Source organism: Phaeodactylum tricornutum, chromosome 16, assembly GCF_000150955.2.
Source record: "Phaeodactylum tricornutum CCAP 1055/1 chromosome 16, whole genome shotgun sequence".
NCBI lineage: Eukaryota > Bacillariophyta > Bacillariophyceae > Surirellales > Neidiaceae > Phaeodactylum > Phaeodactylum tricornutum.
In genome coordinates this window covers 598,097-613,873 of record NC_011684.1, presented here as the reverse complement: position 1 = coordinate 613,873, position 15,777 = coordinate 598,097, and the positions used below count along the sequence as shown (strand labels likewise).

Genomic DNA, 15,777 nt, shown 5'->3' with positions numbered 1-15,777 from the left:
AACAATCATCTGGAGTTACTTATCAGATTAGAAAGTCCTAGCTCTACTATCGAAACCGTGCTAACACAATCCACCTAAACATGGTTTTTTTGGACTACGACCAAATGAAAAACCAAGATGGCAGCCCCAATGGCTTCCATGTCTCTTAACGACGTGGTATCGAGGGTGTCCGAAAAGACCTGGCTATCCTCAAAGCTGCTAACATCTCTCGGTCGGATATGGCGTCGCAAGACAAGTCCATGAAGCTCCGCCTGCTGAACAATGAAACTTTCCAAGTTTTCGTCAGGTTGATGATGCTCAGGGCAAGATGCACGAGGAATATGCGAGAGAACAAAAGAACCGCCTGGCTTGAGACAAGCCATTGTGGTTTGTAGAATGCTCGACAGCATTTCAATATCATACAAAATGTCTGTGGCCACAACTGTATCCATAGAGCGAGCGGGGATTGTACTTGGTATGGTCGTTCCCCAAGTCAATTGCATAATTGAGAATGACTTCTTCGTGAATGAACAAAGGTTCTGGAGCAATCTTTCGTCCACTTCTTCTAGCCCATTCAGCTCACAATTGCGACGGCAAAGCTTAAGTGCATTTTGATCAGCGTCCGAGAAACAAAGAAAGGCTGGCGTGGCGTGCTGAGAGAGCATCAAGGCAATCCCTCCGATTCCCGTCCCACAACCCAATTCAAGTACCCGCTTTCCTTTGAAGTCTTCAACGAGCGTGTCTAAACTGGCGATGAGCAAAACGGCACCCGTCCAGACGCGAAAGCCGGTGGCGTCGTTGGTCCCGGACGACAAGCTCATCATGTCGACTGGCGTGAGCGCTTCTACACATTCAATGAAAATCGACACCGGAGAAGCCTGCGCTTCGTGGATCACTATCCTGTGGCGTTCCTGGTGAGCAAAGAGATTCAAATCCAACGGAAGTCCCCAATCGTCTTCCACGCTCACATCGTCAGTTGGAGCAGTGGCCAATTCCAGATTGGTAGTGAGGCTTCTTTCTGCCATGGGATGCACGAGGGTTTCATTATCAGATAGGATTGATACGCTGTACACTTGACTGTGAGACAAAGTTGACCATCCATGTGAGGGGGCGAAACTTATATGCTTCTACTTCTACGATCACTGACTGTGACACTGAAATGGATTCACAATTTACAGTTTGACAAATGTCACATTTTACATTAAATATGCAAACGATCAAACAACCTGACTGTGAATGAAAAAAAGTTGCATTTACAGTTAGTGGGATGCTACTATTGGCAGTGAACACTATCTAGGTTTACAATAAAGTAGTTCTAGCTTGAGTCAAGAGGGTACACAACACATTAACTGCAAGCGTTCAGTTTTGATTTTTCTTCCCAGACATTTGGTGTTGCAAGGTCCACCGCTAACAAGACATAGCCAGACTATCTACGCTAGGAGAGCAGGTTCCTGCATCTCGCACGTCATTAGACGCTGCAATAATTTTTTCATTATCCTATTGGAAACTGTCTTAAGTTTTAAATTTGCGTCAAGATTGGGTAATGTTTTGTTACCACCACACGTCGTCTAACAACTAAAGTTCGCTACTGCCTTTTTGAGATCAACTTTGTTGACCTTTTCCGCAAAGCGCAAACTGCATACGCTTTCGTGGAAATGAGACGGCAAAGGATTGCAGCAAACAATTGCCAATGTCTTCGAGTTTCCCCCGAGACTATTCTGAAGCAAAAAGGTAAGTTTTGATTCGCGAAAAGGGACATTTCCGCTACCAGATTGAAGGCGCTCAATGACATTTGACAGTGTACTCAAAGATTTGTTGATGTTCTGTGTTTCAAGAAGCAAGGCCCCGCCAACCGTGTTTGCACCACTCTTGTCTAGCCTTTCACTCCCTGCCAAGTCGCAAACGTTGAGCTTACCCTTCCGTTGGATGCCATTCTTCGTGGTTACAGCAAAATGAATTGTAAATAGCATGTGGCTTCGAGAACTCTGTGAATTGGAGGAGGTAGCTTTGACACATCGACGGCTTTGCGCTAATGCAAGGACTTTCATTACTTCGTCTTCAGTAGATGCTGACACACAAAGGTTGCCGACCACTTCCTGCGACGTTACCTTCAAGGAAATCTCGCGACCATTGAGACCGGCGTTCGGCGCAAGTAGATCACGAACCTGTTCATTGTAAACCTCAAGAAGCTCAACTGACATTTCCACCGTCGTCGCGCTTCTAGATAAGGATTCCATTTCCCGTTTTGTATCAAAAAGCTTTCGCACCGATCGGCTGATTATACCTTCACTACCAGGATGACCAAGCATAGTATAAGTTTTCCCAGATCCTGTCTGACCGTAAGCGAAGATAGTGACGTTGTATCCATCCACCGCACTCTGAATAAGTGGCTCGGTCGCCTCCCAAACATCATCCTGACCATGTTTTGGCGAGAAAACGCTATCAAAGGCAAAGCGCCATTTCTTGCGGCGGTCACTTAAACCGCCGCGCTCTTTGAAAGGCTCCGTGACCTCGATAATATTCTTTGTCACATCATCACTGGCGCTAGTGGCCAAAACTTTCTTTTCCTCACGCTCATATATTCCAGGAAAGCGAAACAAGCTTCCCTCAGATTTTAGCGTTTCCCGCTTTCTTTTCTTCCTATCTGTTAGACTAGCGCTAGAAACAGATTCTTCGACCAGACGCACCTCGTTTTCCACCTCTTCGGGTAAAGGGGGTCGAACTCGTACAAAGACCCGAATATTGCCCATAAGCTGCATCACTCGCCCATGCAAATCGCGACGGATACGATCGCTTTCTCGAAGTTTGTGGTATAACTCGTTTTCACGTTCGCTAAATCCCAGCATATTGCACCGTGCGTCATCACGTTCCTCGACAGTAACCTTGAGTTCTTTTTCCAGCTCCTGCACATGCAATAGGCGCTCGCGAGTCTCTTTCTCCATCTGCTCAGCACGGGATGTGGCTTCTTCCGCTCGCGTCCGCGCAAGCATAGCACTTTCTCGTTCCTCCTTCAAAGCTTCCTCCAGTTCGGCTAGCGCACTTGCTGTTTCGGATGTTTTTGACTCAGCCTCAATTTTGGCGGCCCCAGCAGACTCAATATGCTCCAATGCATCAGTCAGTTTGATACGTAGCGACACTTTTTCTTGCTCCGATTCCTCTAGTCGATTAACGGTTTCTTTTAATGCGCTGTTGAGTTCGTGTGAGCTCTTTTCCATGGTTTCTTTCGCCTTTTGAAGGTCATCGGACAGTTCGTCAGACTTGCATATTTCTCTATCCAGCTGTTGCTGCATGTCTCCGAGCTGCTTAAATAGCTCCCCGATTTTACTATCCTTTTGACCTATTTCTTCGCGCATGCGCTCATAAGCCTTGCAGCTGTCTTCATTTAGAAGCTGGAAGCTATTCCGCTCTTTCTCATTGTCCAGACGCAGCTTTCCAATGTCACTCTTGAGTTTCGCAACCTCAACTTCAAATTTTTGCAATTCCAATTGCAACGCCAGGATCTGCTCTTCGCGTTCAGCGAGTTGGTGCAACGCATCTTCTCGTCGAGACTCGGATTCGGGCAGAAGACAGTGTTCTAGGTCATAAATCTTTTTTTCGTAGGCAGCAATTGTGTGCTCTAGCCTATCACGGCCCTTTTTGACTGAATCCATTTCACGCGACAAACATGCATTGACTTGCTCCAAACGTCTAGTGTCTTCCAAGAGTGACTCTTTCTCCGACGCATTTTGTTGACGCAAAGCATCCAGCATATCCTTGGCTTCATGGAGCTTGCTAACCGAAGCCGCAGCTTCGTTCTCGAGCTTTGTGGTACATTTGACCAGCTCAAGCTTCTCCGATTGAAGCGTCAAAAGCATGGCTTCCAATTTATCTCTCTCGGTCTCAAGCGACTTTACTCTTTTAGTGGAGTCGGAATATGCTGCGTCCAACTGAGACTGTAGCCGAGTCGTGTCGACCAAATATGTACTTTTCTCGGTTTCCAATCGCATAGTCAGATCTTTGACCTCAAGCTGGATACTTTCGTTAGCTTTCTCAAGTTTTCTGTTAGCTTCTGCCATCATTTCGGTGCGAAGCTGTTCTTTTTGGAGAGCGGTCTTATTCAAATGTTCTTCTGACTGAGAATTTTTGGACTGGAGCAATACCTGCATATCCTGCTTCAGTCCTTTCATTTCATTCATCATTTGCTCGTTGATGATTGATGCCATATTATGTGATTCAGTCATAGCTGAAGCAGCTGTGGAATTATTGTCATCCATGTTGAGTTCCTGGCCAGAAGGGGACGGATCCAGGGATGACTTTGACGTCGTTCGGTCATCCTCTAGGTCAATTGGTCGGTTGCTTGGTGAAAAGACCAAAAGCTGTCCGTTTTTGCGAGCTTGACGTATACGGCGAGCTCTAATGTAGCGACAGTATTGCGGTTAGAACATAGTCGTGGAGCAAGAGAAAGTGGTGACGACGAAAGCACACATACCTTTCCCGTTCAGAAGCATCCATACGCGCCAGTTCGCGGCGAGCATTCTCCTCTTGATTTGGAGGTGAGAAGTTGAGAACCATACCGCCTCCACGAAATTCCGTCGGATCTTTTCGTGACTCTTTCTTGTGAGAGCGCGTCAACGGAGGGGACTTTTGACCCCCACGCTCTTCCACGATTTTGTAGTATGGCGTCGGCCCCAAGCGCGGTGATTCCGGCGAAGCAGCGTTACTTTTTTTGTTGGGCGCGCCATTTTCTTTGGAGGAAATAGTTAAGTGTGCCGACAAACGACGAGACAGCCGGCGTTTGGCTTTGGCTTCGTTCACGTGAGTAGTGCTTTTGATCGATGCCGGCAGCGAAAGGCGTTGACGACGCTCACGTTCCTTCTTCTCGGCCGCGACTGCTTCGGCTCGCTTCTGCGAGGCGTGACGACTACTCGCCAAAGGCATCTAATAGGATAACAATCTTCAAACAAGGCCAAGGGGCTTCTCGTGTCTCGATTTCACCGGAGATTTGTAGCTATCACAGAGAGAAAGTCGCCCACAATAGAAGAAAGTTAGAAATGGAGGTGGGTTGGAGCATCGTGAGCGGCGGTGAACGGTCGCAATTGATGTGCGACAAGAATCTCTAAGTAAAAATTTTGATCGAACAGATTAGATATTGAAAAGTATATATATATGAATAGATCATTCAAAAAGTCATCAACAAAACAATTTCAATTTTCGTCACATTGCTTTGCGCGCGAGGTGATTCCAGATATCTTGCGTTCGTTACCAGACTTATCAGCGGACTGTGAAGAAAAACAATAATTCCTATAGCACTGATTTTTACTAGAAAGCTGACGAATAGGTGACTTTGGGCTGACTGTGAGTTAGTCTACGGTTGCATGCCAAATTCGTCCGAGAAGACCGCATTTTCCGATAGAGCACACATTAAAGGCACCCCATTCTAATTTCCAACAAGTTTAAAACTTGTAGACAAGCGTCAGCTATGTGTCAGTTCTCATCAGTAGTACATGATTGCACGACGATACGCTGCGTTTTGTAGAGGAGGCAAGCATACATCGATGACGTCGACTTTTTTGCAGGTCACGGTTGAGAGCATATCAAAAGAAGCGCTTGTCAAATGCACTGCTTTCAAGTCCAGTTATAACACCAAGTTTGACTCGTTTACAGTTAGTTAGTAACGGTGGTACCAGTATTTATATTCAACACCAGAAATAAACTTCTTTTTCGTTACGAGGTGAGGAAACGTGATCGTGCCAAGGAATTGCAAGCTCTCGTTCACAGACATCTACGCCTGGCTTCAATGGTCGTTAAGGGAAGATAGAAAATTCATAAGCCTAGTCGGCTTTTTCTTTTTTCCTCCAGCTCGGTCCAACCTTTGTCGATTCCCTCCCATCCGTGGATCACCGATTGGGTTGCTTGTCAAGCTTGGACTGCCCAGGGCAATAAAATCGTCCCCGGTTTCTTGCCGTTTCTTCGGTGCCGATTTCTTGTCGTAGTTTGCTGATACCAAGAAAGCACGCTTGGGTGTGTCTTTCGGCGCGGCTCGCTTCCTTCTCCGGGGGACTCCAACAGCATATGAAAGGGAATGACATCCTCCACATTTAATGCTTAAGTAGTTGCGAACGTCCCAAGGTACTTGTGATGAATCTCGTTGAATAAAGTCAGCCAATACACTGGGCCTGGTGTTCGTATGATACTGATGTTGTCGGGTAGGTGCCTGTTTGGCGAGAGCTTGCGCACGCTTCAATCTCCGACGCTGAGCTCGGGTTAAAGTTTTGTGCGTTACTAACCGCACTGTTGTCCGTAAAAGCCCGGGCTGCAAAGCTCCGCCGCAATTGTGACAGCAAGGAAGGTATACGTCTGTTGAAAGATGACTACTGCGGTCGGCGACGAGATGTCGTGACGTATCCTGATGCTCGGCCGGATTCATTTCATTTTGTCCGTCTGGACTCGTGTGAGAATCATCGTTACCCTGCAGTCCATCTTGCTGCAACATAAGCAGCGGCACAAATCCTGGGTGGTCATTTCGCAATAAATGCTGTGCTACCACTTGGGACAGGATAGGCAAAGACGCGACACCCGTATCCTTGACAGGATGGATAGAGTCGATTCGTTCTCGTTGAGTTGCGCTCGCAGCAAGGAGGCATGCAATCTGTCGGTATTCTTTTGCGAGCCGTTCGCTTTCGGTCTCGTCGCTGCGTTTTGCGGCTATCATACTTGACCAGACCGAAAGTTCACAGCAATTCGACGGCTTAGTGTTGCTCATTGTTCCTGCGCGAATGCATGGTTGTCCTGTCCTGTGGTGGTTTCCGAGTCTTTGTTGTTTACAACCCTGGCCTTGCCAACATTCAGGGGAAACTAGAAGCCGCGGGCATTCACACTCACTGTCAGCTAGCTAAATCGGCAGAAATCCAACTCCAAGCTAGAGGCTCAAAATGTGGCTCTCGATAGTCTGTGCAGCCATAGTTCGGAGGCTTGGAAGGCTAAAACGTACCTATAGTTGCAACATCATATTCAATACAGTACTCGATCAAATCCCTAGTCGTTGACTAATCACATCATTGAAATACCTCATGTCGGTAACGCCGATACACCGGGAATCACCTAAAATTCCGTTAACAGTGTTACTACGTTAGTGTGCATGGATATCTATGTATTTGGGTTGGAAACAATGTAGGTGTCTGAAAGCGAAAGCTGTCTCTTCAACTACGAATGGCGGCACCAATATCAAAACTGGGCCGAGCAATCGTAGCGTCATACTACGAACTAGGAATTCTTGGTCCGTACGCGACAAAATCTTTCCTTTCACGACGACGGAGCGATCGAGCAGGATTTGCGGACAATCACTCCATTACCGTCCTCACCCACCGGCCTTACAGTCGGGTGTTCCTAAATTTTGAATTCCTCGAATGTTGGCCCCTTGTCGCCGACCGCCGCCCGCAGCGTTCCCACCGGGACCGTTGGACCGATACGAGCGACCATTGTTGCGCTGTGCGTAGGTGCGCGACTGCAATTTTGTGAAAATCGGGGAGAACCATAAAACGTACACAATCAAAGGTAAGTCCTAGAAGAAGGTCTGAAGGGTAATCACAAGTAAAAGAAAGATCGCCAGCGCCTTCAGAAAGTGCCTTTGTTCACAAATTTCTTTTTCTTTGCGGTACTTACGGAGGTGGACGCTCTATTCTCCACAGCTTTTGGATTTGAAATTGTGGTGAAGAAGAGGCCAACAATGGAAAAAAATCCTACAGGCAAGCGAGAATGAGACGCAGTGAGTTGGCTGCTGGAGTATAATTACAGTTCCCACTCGGGTTGCACAGCGGATCGAAGGTGCTCCACCCCTTTCCAGCCATTCTTGTGCCGTTGCAAAAGGCCAACAAAACTTACCAGCTACTAGATCTGTGAAAGACTTCCACAGTGATGGCTTGCCACCGACGCTGCCGTCGGCTGAAATGTACACCATGGTCGCGTTTGTGCCGAAGGAGACGCCATAGGCGTCAATAGCTCTTTTCGTTGCAGTCACAGTCAATTCATCCAATCGGTCGTGTTCGGGGTTCTACGTAGGGTGGCATAGTCAATGGACATTCCAGATTCCTTCATTCACAGTAACTGCAAATGACCGATATCGATCGGAACGTCGAATAATTTCAAAACCGGCGTCACATCGCGTGACCCAAAATGAGTAAACTTGACTGACTGTCAGAGTTTCCATTGGAGACGCGTCGCCTTTTCCGAAGCATCACCATGCCATCATTCACTGTCTCTGGTCCTTGAAATACAAAAAGAGTCTTGCTCGAGACAATCATGGTCCTAATAGTTAGACGCTATTTCAGCCGTAGTCCCCACGTATCGAAATCTCAGCGTTTCTCCTTGTGACACCATCCATGTCGAAACCCGACTATGTAGGTAGCTCGGCCTCTTTACCGCCTCTTCAGACAGTCGTACGCGAAGATAAAAATGGAGTTCCGCATCGAACTGCGTTCGCAAAGACGAGCACGTCGACGACACACCCAGATCATGTCGATGGAAGAGGAGGTAACAGTGTTTCTTCGGCACCCGCGTCGGCTTGGGTAACGAGCGGTCCCGGAATGGAGTATTTCGAGCCCATTCGAGATGCACATTCTACACCGGGACACAAACGCAGATCTTCGGGGAACGCGACATCAGCGGCTCCAAATCAGCAGCCGTCTCCAGCTTCATTCCCAGACCAAATTGCTGCTTCTGCTTTGGCAGGGACAGTAGGGTTTCTACGCATGGCTGGCGGACTGACTCTTTCGACTACCGGAGCCTTGGTGGCGCCCCCTTTGCACGTGACGCGGACCTTGATTCTTCCCAATTTGTGGGCCGCGTCATTGGATTACATTGCCCACAATACCCCGGATCGAGTCAAGGACTGGTTTCGGATCATCAGATCATCTCTCATGCATATCGTCACCGGGTTAAAGAATACGGCGTCCGGGAAAGTCTTTCGTTCGCACCTAGTGGATGTCGGTGTCGATCTCGTAAAGTGCGTCTCTTCCGATGAGGCACGCCAAATGTTGACAGATGGCGTCGCGTGCGTTGTCAAACTCGCTGAGGCAACACATACCCCGGAATTTCAAGCATTCCTTGATCATTTGGCTGTCCTCGGCTGCCGGACCATTGATGCCGCCTCTTCCGGACGCAATAAACAACTCGTTCACGATTTTACGCGCATGTGCTGGTCCGGATGTGAACTACTCGCCGATCCAAGTACGACTTTGGCTTTGGCCGAAACAACCGCGTATTTGTGTCACGCGCTCGAAATGGAAGACGCCAACTTTGAGAGCTTGCGATCCAAAATGCAGGCTGCTCAACAACGCTACGCTCGGAACCAGCAACAGAATTCAACGTACGGAAAGCCGACAGTTTGGTCCGATCCGAACGCGACCGTCGAACAAGTTATTCTCTCTAGTCTAGGTGTTGCTCATGGGGAGGAAACCGGATCTATCAACAATGGTCTTGGAGACCCGCATCAGGCTCACGATCATGCTAGTGTCCCCAGTAATGTCCACGTTTCCAGCGATCAAGCACCGTCAATCGGCGCAATCGGCCATGATTTTTCTGATCAAAGGTCTCTTCGTGACATGTCACACGACGATTCAACAAGACCAAACACTACGGAAGGCCAGTCATCTGAGAGACGAGTTCACGAGAACGTTGACGTTGCCTATTTGGAAGAGCAAATCAACGCTCGTGCTGCAAAGCTGGACGCCAACAGACTGGCTCGCACTCTTAGAGTGGGGTCCTCTACCGATAGCGCTCTTTCGGACGATGATTTGGAAGACATTGGTGTGGTGAGTACTGTTGCAGATACCGATGAGGAGAGCCCAGGAGCAGAAGCTGCGATGGCCCATCCGCAGCGAAAAAAAATCCAGCTATTGGATGGTAATGACCACAACGACAAAAACGAAGATCCAGATCTTAATGCAGGCCAAGTGGATAGCGAATGGGCACATCCGGAGCACGCCGCTCCTCTGGAAGGTGAAGAGTCTCTCCAGTATTTTCACCGCATTCTGAACGAGTTCCTAGATTTCAAGCGAAAGGAGGCAGTTATTGCAATTCTCGGCAATGAAGAAAAAACGAAGGACCGTCTGATCCGCGAAGGAAGAGTCAAGCGCCCACATCAGTCCGGGATCGACGAGTCAGGAACACTTAGCTTGAAACAGCAACTTGAAGCCATACGATCCGAACTAGCCAGGGACCCCAAACACCAAAAAGATCTGAGTCAGATGAACGAGTTTGTGAAGAAAAATCGGCAGTCACTGTTCACAGTTTCTTTTCTAATTGCACTGATTGTGCTGACATTTTGTGCCTTTAGCTGCTACGGTTTTTTTGTTTTCTTTTTCCCAAACAAAGCGTCCTTCCGGACAGTTTCTCGAGCGGAAAATAAGCCAAACTTGGCCTTGCCAACATCTCACGCCCAAGAGGTTGTGATTCGAGTCGTGAAGGAAGTCGTACATGTGGACCAACATCAGAACCTTGTTGGGTGCCAAAGCGAACCCACAGTATTTTCGACGGATGATATCGGCAAGCTCGGTGAATGCATAGCTGCGGTAACATAGCTTAGTGTCGTACAGTCTAAAGTGCTAGTCGTAAAGACGCAATTCTTCGAAAGGCGAACAAACCCGGATCTGGCCAAAGGGGCCCCAAGAATGCCCAATCATTCTAGATTCCCACTTCAAAGTCAGTCGTGTTTTTGATCGTTTCGTCCTTCTTCGATCTCTGTTGGCTCCCCCCGTTGAACCTTTTTCTCTAGGTGCGGATCTCTTTAGAGCACTCGGCTCTTGAAGGAGACATTGTATTCTTGCATTCGAGTTCCACGTTCTGATAGTCGAACGTCGAAGAGATTTCATGTAGTGCTAGCTGACGTGAGAGTTGCCGAAGTCCGCAAGTTTCTCGATGGATCTAGAGGAACGGCAAGATGCAGTAAACGTAGCGTGCTTTGCTAGTTCATAAATTCAGATTCTGAACTTTCACAAGCATTTCTCTTTAGCAACTCACAGTCAACAAAATTCACCATGCGTACCGCTGCCTTCCTCCTCGTCTGCCTCGCGCCTGCGACATCTTCCTTTACCTTTGGGTTCAATACGAATGCACGCAGTAATCCTTCTTCGATGCTGGATTCAGCGAAAGATTCGGTAGAGAATGCGGCCGAAACAGTCTCCGACAAGACCAAGGCCGGCTACGAGAATACAAAGGACGCTGCATGCGATGCTGCTTCCTCTGTACAGGATAAAGCCCAGTCGGGCTACGATAAGGCGAAAGACGTCGCCAGCGATGCGTCTTCCTCCGTCAAGCAAACCGCGCAATCTGGCTACGACAAGGCGACTGGTGCTGCCTCGTCTGCCCAAGATAAAGCCGAGTCTGGTTACGAAGATGCCAAAGATGCAGCTAGTGACGGTGCTTCGAACGTTGAAGATAAGAGCAAGTCCACCTATGAGAAGACCAAGGATGCTGTTGGAAATGCTGCTTCTTCAGTCAAGAATGCCGTCACGGGCGCGGCTTCTTCCGCCAAAGAGACCGTGACGGGAGCTGCGTCGGATGCTGAGGATAGTGCAAAAGAAGGTGCCAACAAGGCAGAGAATAAAGCCTCGGAAGCTGGAAACAAAATCGGCAACAAGGTTGATGAGGCAACTTCTTAGAAACTTAAATGAGACCGATTAAGATACCAAGCAAAATCCTTAAATCGTAGATGCAGATAAGCTTGCAAGCAAACAATAATAATTCGAATTTCTATTCTTCCGAAAGCTGCTCTGCAATTCGAGCAAGGCGACAGGAGAGGCCGGCGCACGTTCAGTGAAGTCGTATATTGTGACCCATGACTACATCCAAAACAAGATTCGGCTACGCATCATATTGCCAGTGCAGTAAATGTGGACGGAAAGTGGTATATGCAATTTCCAACACACTTGCACGCTGATATGGAGTTTCCAGTGCTCATCAAACGCCATTGTATGGGTCGGTCGGTCGGTTCAGGGTGCTTGACAGAGCATTTTGTGAAACCTATTCCAATCTTGCTTTTGACAATGCTTCGAACAGTAGTGAGCACGTTTGCATCGGGAGCAACGCAAGTGTTCCATCCCTGTAATGCCACACCACCGGCAGCCGCGTTGGCCCTTAACATTAGGCCATACAATGGCTTCCGGTCCAGGATAGGTCTTCCGTTCCTGCAAATCCCTACGAGAGAGTAGCGGAATATACAGAACCACCTCTCCATCCTTCAGTCGACATGCTTTTCCGGAAGAAACGGGTCCGTGAGTTCTCGAATGGAAAAGCCAGCGAAGTTGTAGAAAAAGTCCATATCGGTCACGTTGCGATGGTTATCCTGTTTGACTTCGACAACAACATCTTTCAAGTGGGAGGCTTTTATCATCACATGCCCGGTACCTACGTTGCTATTCATGCATTCTAGTAAGAAATTCTCTTCGATGTAGCATCGCACCCAAAACCACAGGATTGGCAAGTAATTGTTTCCACGGTGCGATTCATGTACCGCCATCTTTTCGATGGTGGGTCCAATCGAGGGATCAGAGGAGATATCCCGGTAGGACAAATGACAACGAGCTACATCCTGGTTTTGGTTTTGGTATCGTAATGTGAACCGCGTAGCGAGTGATTCCCAATCTTCACTCATACTTTCTGGAGAGAAACCTGTTGTGCTAGCAAGCTGAAAGTGTGCTGACAGCTCAAACAGAACCGACACGTGATCGATCACTGCGCAATAGCCAAACGTCGCGTTTGCTGTCATACAACGAATAATTTTCAGGCCTTCAAATGATTCTGACGTTAAAACTGCGTAATTTCCCACGTTCGGATCTATTCCCTTAGAATCTTGTCCGTAAGTTATAGAACCTTTTAAAATAGGCGCTCCACCCGAAGTGACGTGGAGACGCTTGTATGCTTCTGTTATTGCATCGGAAACTGAGACTTCCAGCTTGGCACCATGAAGCTTGTCATTCTGATGCAAGGCTTGCATGTACGATTGAAAATCGGAAATCGGATTGTTGGAATGATTCTGCGTGGAAAGTGAGAACCGTTGACATGAAGTGTATGAGAAGGAGTGACAGAAACATCAAAAAACATGCAGCCATCACTTTTCGACGACAGCGACTTACACACACCAAAAAAATGGTGCAATATCCTTCTTTTTCCCTCGCTGTCGGATGTGCGGTTGAGCTTTGAACATCATCCCAATTGTAGGCCCAGCCATCGACAACCATCGGTAATCGATCCACCGCATGCATTCTTGGCAGCCATTAATTTGTAGAATAGAACTAAAATGTCCTAGCTTGCACATCGTATGGTTTCAACTGCTTGAGCGATCAGACGTCAAAGAAAATTCAGAAAATTCGATCCTCGAAATGGACACTTATTTTGTACTCCTCTCATGAGGAAAAAAGAACAACACTCGGGATTCCAACGTGGTCCCCCACCGTAGTACTAACCGAGCCCGACGATGCTTAACTTCGCTGAGCAGACGGGAAGCGGTGCTGTCATCGTGGTATGGTCGTTCCTGACCCATAGTGTTGTTGCAAACTACAGATAATGAAATTTGGGGACCGACGTAAATGGATATCTAGTTGTAATCTCATTTTTTTAACATTTGCTAGCTACGAAAATAGAGACTAGGATGGTTTACTGAAATTTTCTAGCTGTGCTCTCTTCAACGTTAGGCTCAAGATTGGTCTTAAGACTAGAACGGCGTATAAAACCTCCGCATGGATGAAGTTTGTTTTGATTATTGTGATGTTGCCTTGATTATTTATGAATGAAATGATTTCAACCGAGAGTCCTTACCAGAGCGTATCCGTGGTTCCATCTATAGTAGTGGCTGCTAGATAGTCGAGCGTATTGGCGGTACAGGTACATGTAATCTAAATCTATAAAATACAAGACGGTCTCTCTGTCGGAACGCAAATACAAATGTGATGCCAACACTGAAAAGAAATAGCAGACAGCGTCTATCATACATCTTTTAATGTTAATTGGACTAGATATTAGTGATTTGAAGACACAAATCATTGCAATGGCGTGCTTTTTGTCTGGCTTGGCCTTGGGCCGTCTTCAGGAACTAGCTACCCAATTAGTTAAAGCAAATCTCTCCTCTGTTGATGGCAGTACTTTGTGATCGACCTTTCCACTTTGGAAAATGACCATCGTCCCTCCCGTTGGCTTAACATCAAATGGAGGGCGAAAATCATCTTTTTCATTTCGGTTTTTGTTGTCTCTTTTCGTATCGATGTCACGAGCTACCCAGCATCGGAGAGCTCCGCCATGGCTTTCAGGACGATTCGGCTCATTGAGATACAAAATTGTCGTGATGGCTCTCTCACGGTAGTCACTTAGCCGCAACCATTCCAGAATCCCAAGATCGTAAACACTAGCATCGCACTGATCTAAATGGCGTTCGTAAGAAGCTGAACCATTGCCCGGGTACATAGCTAATTGGCATTGTCTTGGCACACGGTGATTTTTGGAAGCCGAGTAGCCACATTGTTCCAAAGCAAATGGAATCCCACGAAGTATCTGAATACTGTACAGGAGATCTTTCCCAAGGGGACTGTTTTCTTGGCGATTGTTCTTGTCCTGTACTATCAGTAAGCTACCTTGAGTTTCGACGTGGTGCGACCTCGTGGAAGCTTCATCGTCGGACACGTTGCTACTACGCACCCAAGCAATCAGATCCTGTCGGACGTCAGGATCGTTTCCACTAGGAGCAAAACCGCCCACGCGTGTATTTGTCCAAATCGAACCTTCTTTTTGAAAATCACGAATGTTACTGCGTGCGCCTCTCAGAGTTGTGGCCGTTACTGCATTCTCAATCACCACGATGCCTTTCGTTTCCAATTCCCGAACATGGTGTGGCTTGATGAGATTGCTACTGGCATCAAACTCGCAGGCAGCGGTAGCGTCAGCGTCGGCGTATTCAGTGCGAAAGAAAGCCTCGGCTAGAACAGCCATACATGCTGCGGGTATCGCAAAAGCAAGTACGGCATCTGGTTTAACACTGCGAAAAATGCATGCAGTCTGATGACGAAACCACATTAAAATTGAAAGGTGCTGATGCTCGTGTGGACATAGGTCGCGGGTCCTTCACCAAGTATTTTGACAAATCCAGCCCTTGTTACCTTCTTTTGACCATGCAAAGTGGCCCGCCCATCGCAGTCGTCGCGCCAAAAGTAAGTATTTGGTGTCCGTCGACGTGTGTCAATGATAGTGTCGCGACAGCTGTTTCTTTGAAGAGAAGAAACTCGCCTGGCGCTCGATTGCTAATCGAAGTGTCCCGTGAACGAACAGCATTTTCGGACCCTTATTTGGCTATGTCAGGACAAAATGTCTTCATCAACTACAGACACTTTCATTGGATGCTGAAAATCTGATCTGACTTTTGGAACGCCTTCAATCCTACAACCAACTAGCAAACTCTTACTACAGTTAATACTTTAGAAATTCTAAGGAGGCTCATTCTTTACACAAACAAAACCTGGGGCCTAACTGTAAACGACAGCCGCAGGCAACTAAGTCTCTTTCCCTCTTTTGTGACCGCAAGTAAATTGTCCTTTCGAGATTGTCGAGAAATAGAACAAGACCTTTTCATTTCGGCCAAATAACATGTGAAGAGTGCTGCTATTGACATCCAATTTACATGTTTCAAAAGAAAATTGTTACGACCCATTTACTGGCAAAGTACTAGTTTGCCCATTGTTACTTTTAAGTGCTAGATGATTTCTGCTTTTTGAACCAGTTGGTAAGTTTTAGTTGCTTCTTGGGGAGTTTTGCGTTTGCGCCTGCCATATTCGATGT

At 47.3% G+C, this 15,777-nt stretch overlaps 7 protein-coding genes across 7 annotated transcripts; 2 read left to right on the top strand and 5 right to left on the bottom strand.

Moving 5' to 3' along the window:
* Nucleotides 1-74: 74 nt before the first annotated feature.
* On the bottom strand, nt 75-1,023 carry PHATRDRAFT_48241 (predicted protein; the record flags this gene model as incomplete). Its single annotated transcript, XM_002182535.1, has 1 exon — nt 75-1,023. Exon 1 carries the CDS (start codon nt 1,002-1,004, stop codon nt 75-77), a length of 930 nt encoding a protein of 309 aa, XP_002182571.1. The 5' UTR covers nt 1,005-1,023.
* Nucleotides 1,024-1,547: 524 nt separating this feature from the next.
* Pt-KIF7 (kinesin family-like protein) lies at nt 1,548-2,729 on the bottom strand (the record flags this gene model as incomplete). Its single annotated transcript, XM_002182534.1, has 3 exons — nt 1,548-2,418; nt 2,633-2,637; nt 2,667-2,729. The coding sequence occupies 3 exons, from the start codon at nt 2,727-2,729 to the stop codon at nt 1,548-1,550; spliced, it is 939 nt and encodes a 312-aa protein (XP_002182570.1).
* Nucleotides 2,730-2,832: 103 nt separating this feature from the next.
* PHATRDRAFT_38651 (predicted protein) lies at nt 2,833-4,896 on the bottom strand (the record flags this gene model as incomplete). Its single annotated transcript, XM_002182533.1, has 2 exons — nt 2,833-4,371; nt 4,448-4,896. Coding segments are annotated over 2 exons (1,988 nt in total), but the record flags the coding sequence as incomplete, so codon positions are not given.
* An 856-nt stretch (nt 4,897-5,752) lies between these two features.
* On the bottom strand, nt 5,753-6,721 carry PHATRDRAFT_38650 (predicted protein; the record flags this gene model as incomplete). Its single annotated transcript, XM_002182532.1, has 1 exon — nt 5,753-6,721. One exon carries the CDS (start codon nt 6,719-6,721, stop codon nt 5,753-5,755), a length of 969 nt encoding a protein of 322 aa, XP_002182568.1.
* Nucleotides 6,722-8,222: 1,501 nt separating this feature from the next.
* PHATRDRAFT_48238 (predicted protein) lies at nt 8,223-10,535 on the top strand (the record flags this gene model as incomplete). Its single annotated transcript, XM_002182685.1, has 1 exon — nt 8,223-10,535. Exon 1 carries the CDS (start codon nt 8,337-8,339, stop codon nt 10,533-10,535), a length of 2,199 nt encoding a protein of 732 aa, XP_002182721.1. The 5' UTR covers nt 8,223-8,336.
* Nucleotides 10,536-10,760: 225 nt separating this feature from the next.
* Nucleotides 10,761-13,271, top strand: PHATRDRAFT_48237 (predicted protein). Its single transcript, XM_002182684.1, has one exon. It carries the CDS (start codon nt 10,992-10,994, stop codon nt 11,613-11,615), a length of 624 nt encoding a protein of 207 aa, XP_002182720.1. The 5' UTR covers nt 10,761-10,991; the 3' UTR covers nt 11,616-13,271.
* A 766-nt stretch (nt 13,272-14,037) lies between these two features.
* Nucleotides 14,038-15,141, bottom strand: PHATRDRAFT_48235 (predicted protein; the record flags this gene model as incomplete). Its single annotated transcript, XM_002182531.1, has 1 exon — nt 14,038-15,141. Exon 1 carries the CDS (start codon nt 15,016-15,018, stop codon nt 14,038-14,040), a length of 981 nt encoding a protein of 326 aa, XP_002182567.1. The 5' UTR covers nt 15,019-15,141.
* Between the last annotated feature and the right edge of the window lie 636 nt (nt 15,142-15,777).

Excerpts from the sequence above, each read along its gene's own strand:
- PHATRDRAFT_48237 (XM_002182684.1), top strand. The coding sequence starts at position 10,992 with ATGCGTACCGCTGCCTTCCTCCTCGTCTGCCTCGCGCCTGCGACATCT.